At 38.8% G+C, this 15,155-nt stretch overlaps 1 protein-coding gene and 1 long non-coding RNA gene across 7 annotated transcripts; one reads left to right on the top strand and one right to left on the bottom strand.

The window, feature by feature from the left end:
- The first annotated feature begins 294 nt into the window (after positions 1–294).
- On the top strand, positions 295–12,236 carry LOC111242887 (uncharacterized). Of its 4 annotated transcripts, none has more exons than XM_086977631.1 (12): positions 295–745; positions 1,427–1,526; positions 1,896–2,045; positions 2,169–2,403; positions 2,864–3,030; positions 3,668–3,793; positions 3,987–4,289; positions 4,727–4,937; positions 5,281–5,394; positions 5,671–5,909; positions 6,178–6,332; positions 11,105–12,236. In XM_086977631.1, exons 1-12 carry the CDS (start codon positions 618–620, stop codon positions 11,286–11,288), a joined length of 2,112 nt encoding a protein of 703 aa, XP_086833757.1. In that variant the 5' UTR covers positions 295–617; the 3' UTR covers positions 11,289–12,236. The 4 variants fall into 4 exon arrangements, with proteins under 4 accessions (XP_086833757.1, XP_086833758.1, XP_022643546.1 ...); XM_086977632.1 differs by lacking the exon at positions 11,105–12,236 and adding an exon at positions 6,665–6,905 and having other exon boundaries at positions 296–745; XM_022787811.2 differs by lacking the exon at positions 11,105–12,236 and adding an exon at positions 6,763–7,457 and having other exon boundaries at positions 300–745; positions 1,427–1,517.
- On the bottom strand, positions 9,937–14,678 carry LOC111242888 (uncharacterized). Of its 3 annotated transcripts, none has more exons than XR_015319266.1 (4): positions 14,398–14,678; positions 13,772–13,936; positions 11,095–11,248; positions 9,937–10,681 (listed from the first exon to the last, which is right to left on the bottom strand). It is a non-coding gene; the product is annotated as an uncharacterized LOC111242888 (long non-coding RNA). The 3 variants fall into 3 exon arrangements; XR_015319265.1 differs by having other exon boundaries at positions 9,937–10,619; positions 14,398–14,656; XR_002670196.2 differs by having other exon boundaries at positions 9,937–11,248; positions 14,398–14,668.
- Positions 14,679–15,155: the final 477 nt, after the last annotated feature.

Raw genomic sequence — 15,155 nt, 5'->3', positions numbered from 1 at the left:
GAATAAGTTACTGTAGTCTACCATATAGGATTTTGCATTTATTGTTGCAATGACAGAAAAGCTTATTTTATGCTGCCATTTGTTTTCCGTACGTATCAGTTCTACTGTAGCTATAACTAGGTGCAAATAGTTTATACCATTGCATGTGAACGTCTCGTGCAGTTCGTGCTTTGATGATTATATTACATTATATTGACGTACAGCACCAAAGTGCGTGCTGTACACATACTATCACGTCGAACCAAGTATTTGTTCGCTCATCTGTTCACATTTTCGGACCCGATATGTTTTCTACACGATGTCTATATCAATGGTGCATCCGTACCATTGATACAGACATCGTCCTGTCACCAACAACCTGGCATGTAACGGCCAAATGGCGACAACACTGACCGTCTAGCCTCCACCGAGTTTGCTAGATGGAAGCCTCGTGCCGCTCTCCGTGAACTAAAGTATTTGAAGGATATCATCAAATTCGATATACTTACTGCGGTCGTGAATAGCTCTAAAGATTATTGAAGGTTTTTTTTGTATTGTTCAATATGTGGCTGTAACGGTTTTCCAGTGCAAGGCGGAAAATCTGAACAGGATAAATTCGTTCACGGATTTTGCACAAAATGCTTCCGTTTTTGGTAGCTATTGCCGCGGCATTACATGTAGCCGAATCATGTGGATTCCCCGGGAGTCCAGCACACGCTAAGGTGTACACGTCCGATGAACATTTTCGAGAGGGTGCGTCGGTGACGTAAGTGGGCGATCTTCTATTTAGCTAGTTTTTAAACATACACATTTTACAAATTCCTGTATCATAGATATCGCTGTCATAGTTCGTCAGCATGTTGCAACTACAAAGTAAAAATCAGAGATTATAACGCATCATATCTTTAGATGATCGTATGTATCCGACAAACAGACGTTTGTCGTCGAAGTGGGGCATACGACTGTTCATGAATTTTGCGAAGCCCAAAGATACGTTCTCACGCTCCTGAACGACGTTTTTTGATATTGGACAAAACGATACTATGCATGACCTTTCTGGTATATTCCTTGAATTTAAACCTTGGTTGAAGGAGCTTATTAATAAATTTCACCAAACATAGTTAAGCTTAGATAACTAGGAATGCTGGAATGCTTTTCAACGTATAACCTAACATGCCTAAGACTGGAACGCCGTACAATCCAGACTAACAAAATCCGCCTTATTTGCGATAGAATTGAGGACATTTATGTTTTTCAACGAAAAAGAAAGGATCTGTATACTTTCGTACCAAAGCCAATAGCATCAACCATAAGATACACAACATCAAAAATATAAACACTGCCTCTTGAATAAAACTAAAAAAGGGTAATTTATCTTGAAATTGATGCTGAATAACGGTTTTTGCCGTCACGTTTTGGGGCAATTATTACTGATTTATGTAAACAGGTTCGAGTGTGATCCCGGATATCGTATGCTGGGTCGGTCCTCTTTGCGCTGCAGTAACTCAGAATGGGACTCACCAGGTCTTCCATACTGCGTAAGAGAAGTCAGTTTATTCTTCTTCCGTTTATTTTGCAAAGCTCTACCGTATCGTCGGTATTATTATTATTAGTATTGATATTACTAGAGAAATCTAAAACAGATGCTTTAGAGTAGCCAGTGTGCTTTATTCGTAAAAGCCACGTGGCATTCTCTATTGTCTGTATACGTTAAAACTAACTTTTACCTTTTACCCGACGTATATCGCTTGCACGGTTTGAGTATGCTGTTTGCTCCCATCACAAAAATTTCGAATTGTGTCCTGAGAAAATTCTAATTCCCCAACGCACACACATGTTAATCCAAAGCTACGTAACTCATGTTTCGGTCGGAGTCTCCGTATTGATAAATTCGATTAATCCTGCGGACTTTGCAGGTGGCTTTTCGCAAGCCTACTGGAATGAGCTCCCGCGATGAAACAGCCAAATTGGCCGTTGACGGTGAGCATAGTACGTGCGCAGAGACTGCGTTCGGAAGTTTACACCGATGGTGGGTCGATCTGCTTGAGGAATACGTCGTTGTTAACGTTAGTATGACACGACTTGTTTTTGCGTAAGTTACACAGTTACTGTTATAGCTCGATGGAAGGATATATCGAGCTATCGTCTTTCAGGAGCACAATTTCTATTTACCTTCCAAACCTTCCCAGGTGGTGGAAGTACGTTTCGGTATGAAGTTGAAAAACGCAACCGTGTCTATATCAGTCGTCGATCACCGAATCAATAGCAGCTGGCCGTGTACGCGTTGGACAGGGATCGATCTGGATGATATTGGGGCGCGATATTTTTCCTGTGGAAGCAATGGAAATTCGACCACTAAAGAAGGCCCTACCGTCAGAAGAGCAAATGATATTTATACTAGCAATCGCATCGCCAACGAAGAAGGTATGATCAAGGGAAGATTTTGGGTTACAAATAGGGTCTGTGTAAATATACTTACTAAGTGTCCTACAAATTGCTGCAGGCAGTTGCAAACAGGGAAAAGATTCAAAGTATTTTTTTCCTAAGATGTGATATGACGTACTATAATGCGTACGTCATATCACATCACACATGACGTACTATATAACGTACTATGATAATATAATATGTTCACTTCTCTCAAGGTGCTTAGTATTTGTGAAATTGTATATATTTTATATATATTTATAGCTACTATGTAATCGTTATTGTTGAGTTACTACCCGCTTTAGATATTTCTCAATATTATTATCTATTGTCAATATTATTATCTAGTGTTGACTATTTGATAAGTATCATACGCACATGTTGACAGCTGAACTTAGATCAAAACTATAATTGTCTCATTCTCTTTTCCCACACGTGCTATCCCTTATTATACAAGACAAACTAGGTTGGTCTGGTACAGTTAGGGGTCGCTACGTACAGGTCTCCGTGGAAGCCTTTCATGGATTTTTCCTTCAATTGTGCGAAATAAGCGTCTTCTCACAGGACCTATTATCACCTGAGGACGTTTGCGGTGAATCCGGCGATAAAATTGAAAGTTTTGAGGTAATCGTGTCATCCGTTTAACCTTTAATGTCGTTCGTTAGAACATATACTACAACACAACTGTGATTAAACAAAAAAAAACAAACATATTAAGACTTAGTTTTAAAGTGGCTTCATAAAACGATGCTATATTTGTCCAAGGAGTCATTAAGCCGCCCTAAAAATCAAGTTGATTTTTTGATAAAATGCAGCATCATCTGGATTTGCCACTCAAAATGACCGTGACTTATAAGGATAGCCATGAGCATTCAGTTTGTCCTAAAGTAAGATCAAACGTCCTTGGGAACCGATCTAAACAAACGTCCACCTTAAAATTAAGCCTTTTTAACGTGTGACCGATGTTCATAGGTTATAATAAGAACTGCTGAATCTGCATTAATGTATCCAACGGATTTTTTGAGAGCGATTTCTGCTTAGGCTAAAACAACAGCACCGTTAGGATGTTCAATAAGTAGGAAGAAAAAATGCATAGGTCATATGATTTTTCGGTCAATCCTAACTATAACCTGGTTAATTTCAGTCTACACTTATCCCAATGACTCGATTAGATTTCACTAATCTCACCTATACTGATTCTCGTACTGGGCTTCTGTTTCACATTATCTTTAAGTCTCGTCTTCGGCTGTGTGTATTTCAGAGCATGTGCTATGAGGCAACGCCTCATAAGATGTCTTACGGGGAGGCTGCGGAATATTGCTTGAAAAGAGGCGGCAATTTTTGGCCGGTATCACAAAGAAATTCTATCATCGACGACGAGACGGAGGTAGGCACGCAGGACTCACATCTATCGCAAACTTCGTATCTTACTGTGTGATAACTTTTTTTTTACAAACAACCCAGGATTCGACGCCGGTGACCAATACGTTTACTTTGAGACGAGAAAGAAACAGTATCGGCCGCATATTCGACCTGTTATCTCTATAAGTGCTGACTACAATTGGAATCTTCTAATCTAGGATGGCCAGGACGCGATACTTGACGATCAACGAGTAGACCCCAAAGATGAAGAAAAATTCGTATCGTGGATGATGGACGTGCACAATCTGGACCGAGTTTGGGCGGCTCCAAGGAAGACATCAGAAGCAAGCACAACTATGACACCCGCATCAGCAGTGCCGAATGCGACGCTGAGGTCAGCAAAGTTGAACCTTTCGCGCGCATACGCTACTGAGAAAAACAACATAAATTTACTTAACAAAAAGGATCAGAATGCGACGCCCGTTTTCTTATCGAGCACGCCTCTTGACTTGGATGAATTCGTAAGTAATTATTCGAATCCTGTATTTTTTTAAACCAACCATAGCTCTAGAAGCTACATAGAACTTATCTAACATCTCATCGATTGTTTTGCCCATGACGCTTAACGAACGCAGAAATACATGAATTTCGGCAGTTATACCTATTTACAATTTCTATTTTCCTGCGAAATAATTAGCAGTCTGCATATACACCTGAGAAAGGTGTAAATAGTGGGTGATAATGAAAAATTCGTATCTATTTTAGTAGCTTTCTCTAACAGGCACGAACAACTTTTGTCATCTGAACACTTATATCTCCGACTATGGGTAGCGCCTGGCCAGCTTAACAAGGTGGCATATAAATGTAAATTAAGAATCATAATATTTCAATTTGCGTTTCCAATAGTAGTCATTTTTATGCCACTGCTAACTGGGCACCTTCAACAAACCCATTTCAGAGTCGTTCCCTTTGGGGTGAAAAACTCGTTCTGAGTAGTAAAACAAATCGAATATGCGGTGTATTTATTCCGTCTCGTGGCATGCGCCAAACGACTCAATCCTCCGAGGATACCCCTTGTAGTGAAGCTGTTTTCGGTATTTGTGTACGTTCAACACAATCTTGTGGAAGGCCTGCTCTACCTAAAAGGCTCACCTCCTGGAAGGATGTCGGTGGGTGACAATATCTAGATTAGTAGCTGCTGCATCAATACTGAATAAGTAGGATATAATGATTTCACTATAAAAATATAGAAAGGTTCTGTGATAGCACTACAAAATTAAAAAACAAAAATATTAGGGCTTACAAACATACTGTATATTTAATACTATGCGTTTTGCGAGACTGACGCTGTATGGACGTCAAACATAGCTTGAGGAATAGTAAATAACTTTATATCTAAACAATAACTGTTGTGTCAAATAAAACGTAACGTACTAACACTAATAAACTCATACTAATTATACAACAGTTGACGTTACATTAATTCTGTACTTCGATGATCCACTTCAACAGGAAAGATGGCTCAGGGCGAAGTGTTTTCCAAATTTGAGTGCGAACAGGGCTATTATGTAAGCGGACCCGGCAGTGTTCACTGCAAGAAGCACGCGGGACTTCGACAGGAAACGGGTACAGAAATAGGGCTCGACATTTTTGTTTTTCCATATATACTTTCTCAAAGCATTTTGCGCGCATCTATCCGGATCGATGCTTTGCTGTCGTATGTCATATGTATAATCGCTAGGCTGCAGCTTTCACGTGTACTTCTATGAAGATATAATGACGTATCTATTCAATATAATCGTAATTTATCAATGGAACAGTCTAATGTAATACATAAAGTCTCAGGAAAATCATCAGATCTAAAATTGAATCTTTCGTTAAGCCATTTATATGTATTCACAGCGACCCAGTGTCGAAGCTCAATGTGCGGAGCCCCGCCACTTGTTGCTAATTCCTTTGTTGTGCTGGATACAACTCGGCCATACTTGCGATGTGTCAACGACTCCTTTATTCTGCATGGACGTGCTCAACTCTATTGTGATCCAGTGACTGCACGTTGGGATCACCCAAGGGCTACGTGTATCCACTTACCTACAGGGGTGCGATACCACGATAAAAGTTTAGCCTATAGACTAGCACAGGTAGGTAAAGTCTCTTTCTTCCTTTTATATATATATATATGCACCCTTCACTGGCCGGCGGCCAGGAACACGTTTATTACAACACACCCCCATGTGTGTCCGTTACATTGTATAGCATGTTTTTGTCATGAACGATTTGAATAATATTAGGCCTATCATTTTGAAGCTTTGAAGACAAATGCTAATAAAAAATTCCGACAATAACCTTCATTTTAGCCTACTACCGCATTCATTTAATATAATATTAGAGGAAATCTATTATTTTCAGGGAATCGAATTATTCCCAAGGACAGTGAGAGCAGGCGTAATTATATTGCTGGTTACCCTTCTCTTCCTAAAGATTCTCGTTTCCGTGGCCCTAGTCAATCTGTTTCACTACTGCCGTGTCGTTAGGCCAAGGCTTGCCCGCAAGGCAGACAGCAGGTAAATTAATACTTAGGTATCAGACTAATCAATTTAAACATGCGAACTCTCGATGACCCAAGTAAATCGGCAAGTTATTACAAAAAACTTACCTGACACTGAAAGAACTGAAATAAATAAGTTAGTGAATGCATGGCGAAGATTTTTCAACTAACGACAAATATTGTCACAATACACGGTTGGTCTCATTAGATACGAAGAAAAGATGACAAAAACTAGAGTAGCGTTTGTAATTGGAATGGTGGGTACTCTCTTTTGGTAATTTCTGTTCCATATATCCAGTAAAAATATGATTATTGTAAATTATACGATACACTTTTTTGCGGACTTAGGAGACTCTGTAAAAATCCACCTTTGCATATCTTCATAAACGCCAGTGGAAGCAAAGACAAACACTTATTTAAATATTGCGTGTCTGTCGTCTCCGAAGTACGATGCTGACTAAAATGCACGAGGAACTGCACGGTGATGTCGAGAATGGCGCATTAGGTACGCTCACTGTCGTTGGGAGCTCCCTTCAGGCACCAAAGCCTGGAGCAACTGACGAACTGGAGTTAAGTAACGAGGACGTGCGCGTGGTGACTCACGCCTCTGAATCGGAGGAACGTCACAATAAATCCCAAAAGAAGTTTTCAACACCAAAAGCCCCTGACACGCCAAAGCTGCGTCTAAGCGAAAGTCCTATCGAAGACCTGATGTGTGACTCGACTATTCATTCATCAATATAGTAAAATTTGTATAGCACTTAGCATAAAACCATGACATATTCCGTGATAAAACAAACGTATGGTACCTTTGTAATGGAGCTCCTTGTTATGTGATTGTTGGATTAATATGAATTCGTGCTTTGTCAGGCTGCTTTCTTCTATTACATGCAAGCATATAACTAGTGAATGTTAAGAAGATGCACGAAGATGTTAAGACGAGAATGAAAAAAAGTGCACAATGAAAAAAAAACGTGCAGGAAATGTAGTTCGCACGCGAAAAGGAAGGGGTTATAGAATATGCTCTGGCAACATTTTTAGATGTCCGTGGCAGCTTATTGTTCAAACATGCTTGTTAATGGTGTGTGTGTGTGTGTGTGATATATGTGTATAGATGTGTATAAATAGATGTAAACATGAATTCACTGGCTGTGTTGCATAGGCCTAAATGCGCTCGTAGGATGACGAAAGGCCTATTTTAAATAGGTAGTATTTACCAACTTTGTAGAGCGTACGCCTACGAAAGTCTAGCTTCTATTACTGGAGGGCTAAGCAGTACTGCGGGCTTTATCAAGTACTGAGAAAGGAAGTTAACCTGTAAATGCAGTTAGTTTTCAATTTGTAGGCGTTACTCCTAGACGAAACTATCGAGAGGCAGTCGCGTTTAGTAACGAAGGACTACTGCAACAGCAACAACAATTAGTGTCTTTCGGTTCAATCGACCAAATATGATAGCAGACGCTTGAGCACCAGCATCATTTTTATTGGAAGTGCAAATTCGTTTCTGCGTTACTTGATTTAAATGGCTTGCTAATTTTATTTAGTAATAAAATTGTTACTAAGATACAACAGGACACCAGAATTAGCAAAACGTAAGCGCATTTGCAAACCATAAAAAACTGCTTTAAAATGAATAAGGTAAGATTGATTCAATGCTTCTGTGATACCTGTAACACTTGTATCCTGGTGTTATTTTGTTGAAAGACTAAAAAATATAATTTTAGTAGTTCTTTACGAAAACCCGTCTGCATGTGCAGAGGTTTCACTCAAGTGCAAGGGTCTATCTGAAAGAACTATTTTTTGTGAAGCTCACTTGGCGACATCTCAGATTGAAGGTAAAACAATTTGAAAGTGGCGTATAGTCCTTTTCTTAGGTCGGCTGTTTCAGATTGCTATTTCTAGCTGAATTGGCTGAATTCGATTTAAGCCGATTTGGTGAGGACTCTTGAGGAAGGACAGTTTCAGTAGCTGCACTTTTCCATGGACCATGCCCTGTGAGTGGAACAGCCATAAAACGATTCGGGGGTTCAGCGGAACAAAGTGGTAAGGACCATATCATAATCAGCTTTCCCACACTGAAGTTTTCAGCGTGAAGTTGTATTCCACTGGCGCAAAATAATTGATTCTTTCGAATTGTCACAATATGGATTATAATATGGTCACGTATCTTTAAATTAATGTCTTATACATAATTTTAGTATGTAACTAAAATTAATTTGGGCTTACTTCGCGATGTGAGATATGTTCACCAAACGTGAGAGTGCAGCGTAAAACAAAGGCTGTCTCTTCAAGGAATAGGATTTTAGAAGATTTAACGAGAGTTTAGAAAAGAAGATCCCGTGGGTCCAGGGATACAGGTTATTGCCAGCCCTTTGTTGTTAAACAAATCGTGAGGTTCCTATTGGCTAAAACTAGCTAGCTAAAAAATATAGCTAAAACAATCAGACATCTCAGATCATGAGAGAATAATTATACTATGAATGTAGGACAAATTTTACACCGCAAGCTGAGACTGTATTCTTCTCGACATAGAATAAAAAAGTTTTAAATAGAATAAGCATAAGATCAGCTATAACAGTGCGCATTAAATGCTGTCTGCTAATAAAGTCAATATTAGGGTGTGTGTGAAAAAGTTATGGGGTTCTAATTAAGCTGCCGCTCTGAGAGCAAATATCAATTCCACGTTTGTATACACAATCGATGCACGGCCTCACCCAAATGTATGCAATCATTTTGATTGGTAATGAAATACCCCACTAAAACTCAAGCAGAGATTCGAAATTATTATGTGTGCAATGAGACAAAAGATGTTGCATTCAGATTCTGGTATCATGAGTATTAGCACGTTGCATGCTGAACGGATGGATTCACTTTTGTGACCTTTTTGGGCTTCGGTTAGCCCGATACGATTGAGTAGATCCATCGAGTCATTGCATACTCAGTTATCTTAATCTCGGGGTACGCATCTTTCTCATAAAAAGTTTTTGTCAAATTTGTTCTAAGTTCTTTTGAGGCATTCACTAGGCCAGGAGTAGCTAAGGACTCTCGCTAGTTTATCAAAACAAATGACAAACTTGGAGAAGAACTGAAGCGGAGGGTTATTTACTTAGCGTCAAACGAACAGGTATAAAAACTAGTCAGTGGTGTTTTAAACAAGTTTATCCTTTTCTTTTTTTTTTTTCTTTTGTGGTCACTTAAGCGAGTGACCCCATTTTCTAACATGGGACAAGACTTCGACCGAATGAAACAGACCTTCGGAATGAGGTAGAGTTAGTATTTAAATTTGGCCTCATATCAATTGCTTCACTAATTATTCATTATCCAGTCTTACAGCAGGAAATTAAATAGTCGACAGTAGCACATATGCTCATTTATTAGCCTAGCTAAAGCTTACCAAGGCCGAGCGGCCAAACCACACACGCATCAGCCACCCCAACTACACATGTATTTATTGTTATTATTATTATTTTTTTATATTTTACGTTACTAGCGTTCTTTGTGTATACATGCATTTAAATCACGTGTACTGGTGCCGTGCTGTCGGTCTATTTACCAAAATGACAGATTAGGTCCAGTAAAAAACATTGATTTACGTCACTCAGTAAAAAAAATGCAATTCGGAGCGTTCCATGGCGCTATCAAAGATACGATTTATTCTACAGGTTCGGTTGACACATTTGGCGTCATGTCAATGCTCTAAGGTTCCTAAACAGTTTTAAAAAAGCTCCTAGTTTTTGGTAAACCAAACTGACGTTATAGATGCCCATCAAATAACAACGTACCCGTTACCAAGTACACGTAGCGATTATTGCACGATGTGTCCCGAAAAAAAACAATAGGCTTCACCCAATTCAGCTTATACAGTTGGGATGTGCGAAGGCTCTCCCAGATGATGTTGATGCCATATGAGGTCGTCTGTGCAAGATAACTATTCGTTCAGTTAAGCGGAGGAGCGCACGAGGAGTATGGCTGCGTGTATTTTGTTGCAACAGCCCTTCTTGCGATTCCTTTCCTCAGGCTCGGCTCTCGAATACCAGCCCTTTGCCCTTTAAGATAATAATAATAATAATAATAATAATAATAATAATAAGGAACGCCTTTTACTAGTCGTCCGGCGTATTTTCATCATGTGATAAACGTTGTAAAAAGTAGCCCAATATGGGTTCAACGCTATGACTTCCATGATGTGCTCGGGTACGATCTGATCTGAATCGACCGTCCTGTTGATCTTGAGTGATTGGAGCGCTGTTGCTGCCTCACCGACCATGATGTCGGCTGCTATCGCATCTCTCATCTGCTTTGTCTGTTCATGCCACACCACCGCACGAGATTACAGTACCTCTTTCAGGATGATGTACTTGAAAGCTTACATTTATTGAAAAAATATCTGATCTTATGGGGAATGGCGGATAATATAAATCGCGATTTCTTCTATTTTGCTTGTTATATTTACAGCTTTGTTTAATATACAGAATGGAACGGCTTTGAGTGCGTATAGGCGTGCACTTTATAATATTGAATAAGCTACAATGAAGGTCAACGGAAACACTACTTAAATTTGTTAATAGATAATCGACAGGCAGGATATTCATTATGCCTCCGATGAAAAATTCAACCCAACACTTGGCAGTTAGACACACTCATATAATATATGAACAAAATGTTCCAAGCTAAGTAATAATGCATTGAAGTATTAAGACATAGCAATCCATAATTGCACTTGCACAGAATCTCGTTTTATTTAGGATTTTCAGATAATTTAAACTGGATGCCATTACCTTGTTTCAGTTTCACGGATCTCATTGTGTTTTTGCTTTCGCACCCATCAACACGGCGATTGAATCGGCTCTATTTAGATCAGAAACTGAAGTGGATCAATGAGCCATCTTTGTTGTCAACCGTTCCGGAAGCCGCTTCCCGAACAGATGGAATCTCAATAAATCACCAACGCAGCACAAACATTATGTATTAGCTATGGTTATTTAGAAACTATATTACGGTACGATCAAATGCCCACATAAATGTCAAATCAATGAAGGGGGAACGCACTTTGGAATTGTCTCACAATTAAACTCGTTGAAAGTCTTTACTTTAGAAATTCATTATTATAGAACATAGATACTAGGCGAAACCGACTAATTCTGCAGAGGTGAGATCACCTATTATTACGTATAAATCATACTGAAAGAACGGTTAGATCAATCGCTAGAAGTAAAAGAAAAACAATTGAAACGTTTATATATATTTAATGATAACTCTAAGTGGTGCTTGCGTTCGCAACTGATTTAATACTGGGAAATTACAGTATATTTTGTCACGACGTCTACAAAGTGCCAGAGTTGAGTCTTGTCCTAAGTCTCTAGGTTTTAAGAAAGTCATCCTAATTTATGATATCTTATTTCCTAGAGCTCACCAGGGCATTTATAGCCTGCTAATCGTTTTCAAACGACCTACTTAAAACGCCTCATTATCGCGCTCTCTCTGCTATAAGACAGTCATCACTCCAAGCTGCGAAACCTCGTTACCAACATCCACAAACTGGCAATATTCAGCACCTCGTCCAATATTAGATTAGGCTTATTCTTTTCATATTAGGTGTTTTTTTTAGCTTCGAATAGTGTTACAAAGCACATTGGGCACAGCAGTATCGAAATGCGCATTTATACCCTAGCGTATTGAATCTGTATAGGTGTATCAAAACATCTTCTTTTACGACAAGCTTCAACACAATTTTAAGTTAAGACAAAGGAAAAATTATTTCCAAATAAACATACCTATAGCATTGGCTTATTTAACGTCATGGCGGGGTCACGAGTCATGTACTTGTGAAGCTGACTTCTGGCTGGGGTGAAACATGTATATCATTTTGTATGGCCCGACGACGAATGGCAAAAATAAATGTCTATCTTAACAGTTAAAACTCAGAAGAACTCTTTATATGGTAAAGTGCTGTATGCATATGCCGCAAAAATTTAAATTAGATAGATGATAGCCCCCATGCCTTTATCATAGATAGCTTTATACAGAAGAGTAATTTTTTCTAGTGTAATCATTTGTGATCTTCAAACACCTGACCATTCCACTGGCTGTCAGCCGCAAATATAAATACTCAGCAGTCGTGTGAGGTAAGTTCTGAAGCCGCGAAGCGTTGTCAAATTTTGTCTGACTACAGTAGCGACCAAGTTTTGAGAGGGAACTTGGTTGGCAATCGGCAATCTTTGACAAAAAGATCTAAAATGTTACCACAATTTCTGTGTTCTTAATAATATTATGATGAATGATCTTAACTTTTTTTTTTTTTATAGATCTATACTTGCATCGGTAATTTGCTTCGTATCAAGCTAAAGCCTAAAATTACTCTGGTGAAGACTGACAATTATGCTCAGATGGCTATGTAAATATTTATTATACTTTTTACTATTATACTAAATATAGTTTCTATATTTTATCAAATATTCATCAAGTATATCATGCTTCATATATTTAGCATATCTAGTGACCCGCTAAGCCGTAAGATGCGGCTACGCTACCTACACACGTGACCCAATATACAACCTTAGACCTTCCTCATTCTAAGAAAGTTCATCCTTAAAAAGCTATTTTCAGTTTCTCAAACAGAATCTTTTTCCTCGGCTGCTGAGACTACACTCGTGGACGCTTAACTGTACGCAACTCGTCATTTCCTACAACCTAATAAAATCCTACTAGCGAGTACGCACCCCGGAATATCTACTACTGCGTCGAATCTTACGATGATCATGTTAAGACGACGGTCCGCCTGTTGTTATGGGCTACCTCAAGGTCGCCCTACGCTATGGTGAATACCGTCAAGAGTTCCACTCTCGTCGTATATATATATATAAACATATATGTTGCGTGTTAACTAACGGCATCAACCGTGCTCAAAAAAATGAAGTTACTCGTTAAATACAAGATAGTAGATGTTTCGCAGTACGTCTCTCCTATGTATGTCTTTCCGCAGTACGACAAATTCCTTGAAGTTGTTTATGATGAAAGACGGGATGTCCTTTATTAGATGTTAGAAATGGGTCCCCGTAATAGCTAAGTGGGTTACGTATTTGCGTGCTAATCTTAGGGGGACATTGTGGCCTAGGTTTAAACCCGGGCATAGACAGACTTCCTCTCGTGCTAGATACCAGCCGTCTGATGGAACGCCAAACGGCGATACCGGACGTAAAACTCAAAGCATAGAGACATGTTACAAATGGAAAGATACTACTTGAGATATTTTCGACGGATGCTAGTGATAAAATCTGAGAGAAACGAGATATCTAGTGTGCATCCTACACTACAGCGAAAAAAGTGCTCGTCGTGTATAGATAAAAGGTGATTCAGAAAATGGCGTCGATGCTACACGATTCTAGTATGTTGTCAAAGAAAATCGATTTGAATAGAAAACGCTAAAAACTTCAAGTAACTTTATCGTGTTATTACCTTTAGGGTGTAGGTACGGCACGAAAACTCTTAAGAGAGAGACCTCAAGTTCGGCAGAATTCGAGCTGTGAAGTACATAATGCTGCAGGACTTCATTTTCGCACGCGGTGGCACCCAAAAAAACGCTACTATCCTGTCATTTTAAGCAGATTAGCCTGAATGATACTACAGGACAAAATCACATCGGGCAGATTAAAACACCAACTTATTTCTATTTTTATTCTTCGATTTAGCAGTCCCTAAAGAACTAATCTTTCACTTTTTATCATTGCAAAGCTTTCACTGTTGTTTTGTACCATTAGGATAATCCTATCTTCTCACTAGCATTTGTTATGCTAACTTGCTGAATGAAGGTCTGCCTCCTTCATACAGTCGCAGTGCTATCTCTCCAAATTTGCACTTTGTTTTATTTCCTTTTTTGCCTACGGTTCGAGTTGTGCGATTCATCAAGCAAAAGTATGAATTGCTAGGGTTCTAAATAGCGCCACTTCCACCTATACATCGTATAGATGAGATCACTCTGTCATTCTCAGTAACTACTGGGCTTCGCATCTTATTATATAGACGGTCAAAAATTCGTTTGTTTTCTAATTTTTTTTGGCTATTACCACCGTTAGCGGAATTACCTTCTTGAGTGTGGCACCAACAACCTGCTTCCACCGGAAGACTCAACGGGAATGTGTCTATGAAACGACACTGTAGCCATACGGCAACGCTGAATTTAGAGTTGATGACAGCCGCAGCAATAGTCGCTGCGTATGTTAAACAGATATTCTTATCGACTGTGTTTTTTACGTAATTTGATTTTATAATAATTGAAAACGTATTTCCTGTTTGATCATTAAAAGACAATATATTATAACAAAGTAATTAAGCACTTTTGTAAGCCAATACAGTTCGAACAGGAAAAGAACTCAGTATTTCTGCTATAATATTTTTTCGCCGTAATCGCACTAAATCACAGTAGCCAAATACTTGTAAGCACTTTTCCTAAAGTAGTCCCTATCGATCTCTGACATAATTGCATTATGATCAAAATAAAATATTTCGAAATTCTCTTATTGTAGAAATTTTCGAGAGTCTATTATCAGTTAAATGATTTTTTTCCTCGCAGTACAACGTTGCTTTTATTCTAAGATCAAAATTCAAAATGTCGCTCCTTCGTTTCGCTTTTGTGATAATCTTCGTTGTCGTCAACATTGAGGAGGGTGTCACGGCGGTATAAAAACATCACCAAGTACGAATCATTAAATCGAATTATGATCTATTAGATAACTAAAACTTTTTGAATTCATAATTCATGATAGCCAAAACTTTATTCATTTCGCTATCAAATAGGCATATTCATATGCCTTTGCTTATAATAGCAATATTATTATTACTT

This window comes from Varroa destructor, unplaced genomic scaffold (genome assembly GCF_002443255.2).
Source record: "Varroa destructor unplaced genomic scaffold, Vdes_3.0 BEIS01000001.1, whole genome shotgun sequence".
Taxonomy (NCBI): Eukaryota; Metazoa; Arthropoda; class Arachnida; order Mesostigmata; family Varroidae; genus Varroa; species Varroa destructor.
Note: the sequence above shows the minus strand (reverse complement) of the source record. Positions and strands in the feature narration are given on the sequence as shown.

Bases quoted from the DNA above. Each gene is read 5' to 3' on its own strand.
- LOC111242887 (XM_022787810.2), top strand. From the start codon at position 618: ATGCTTCCGTTTTTGGTAGCTATTGCCGCGGCATTACATGTAGCCGAA. The intron at 2,404-2,863 runs GTATGATCAAGG...TTATTATACAAG, and splicing joins TCGCATCGCCAACGAAGAAG to ACAAACTAGGTTGGTCTGGT. The intron at 4,938-5,280 runs GTGGGTGACAAT...CCACTTCAACAG, and splicing joins CACCTCCTGGAAGGATGTCG to GAAAGATGGCTCAGGGCGAA.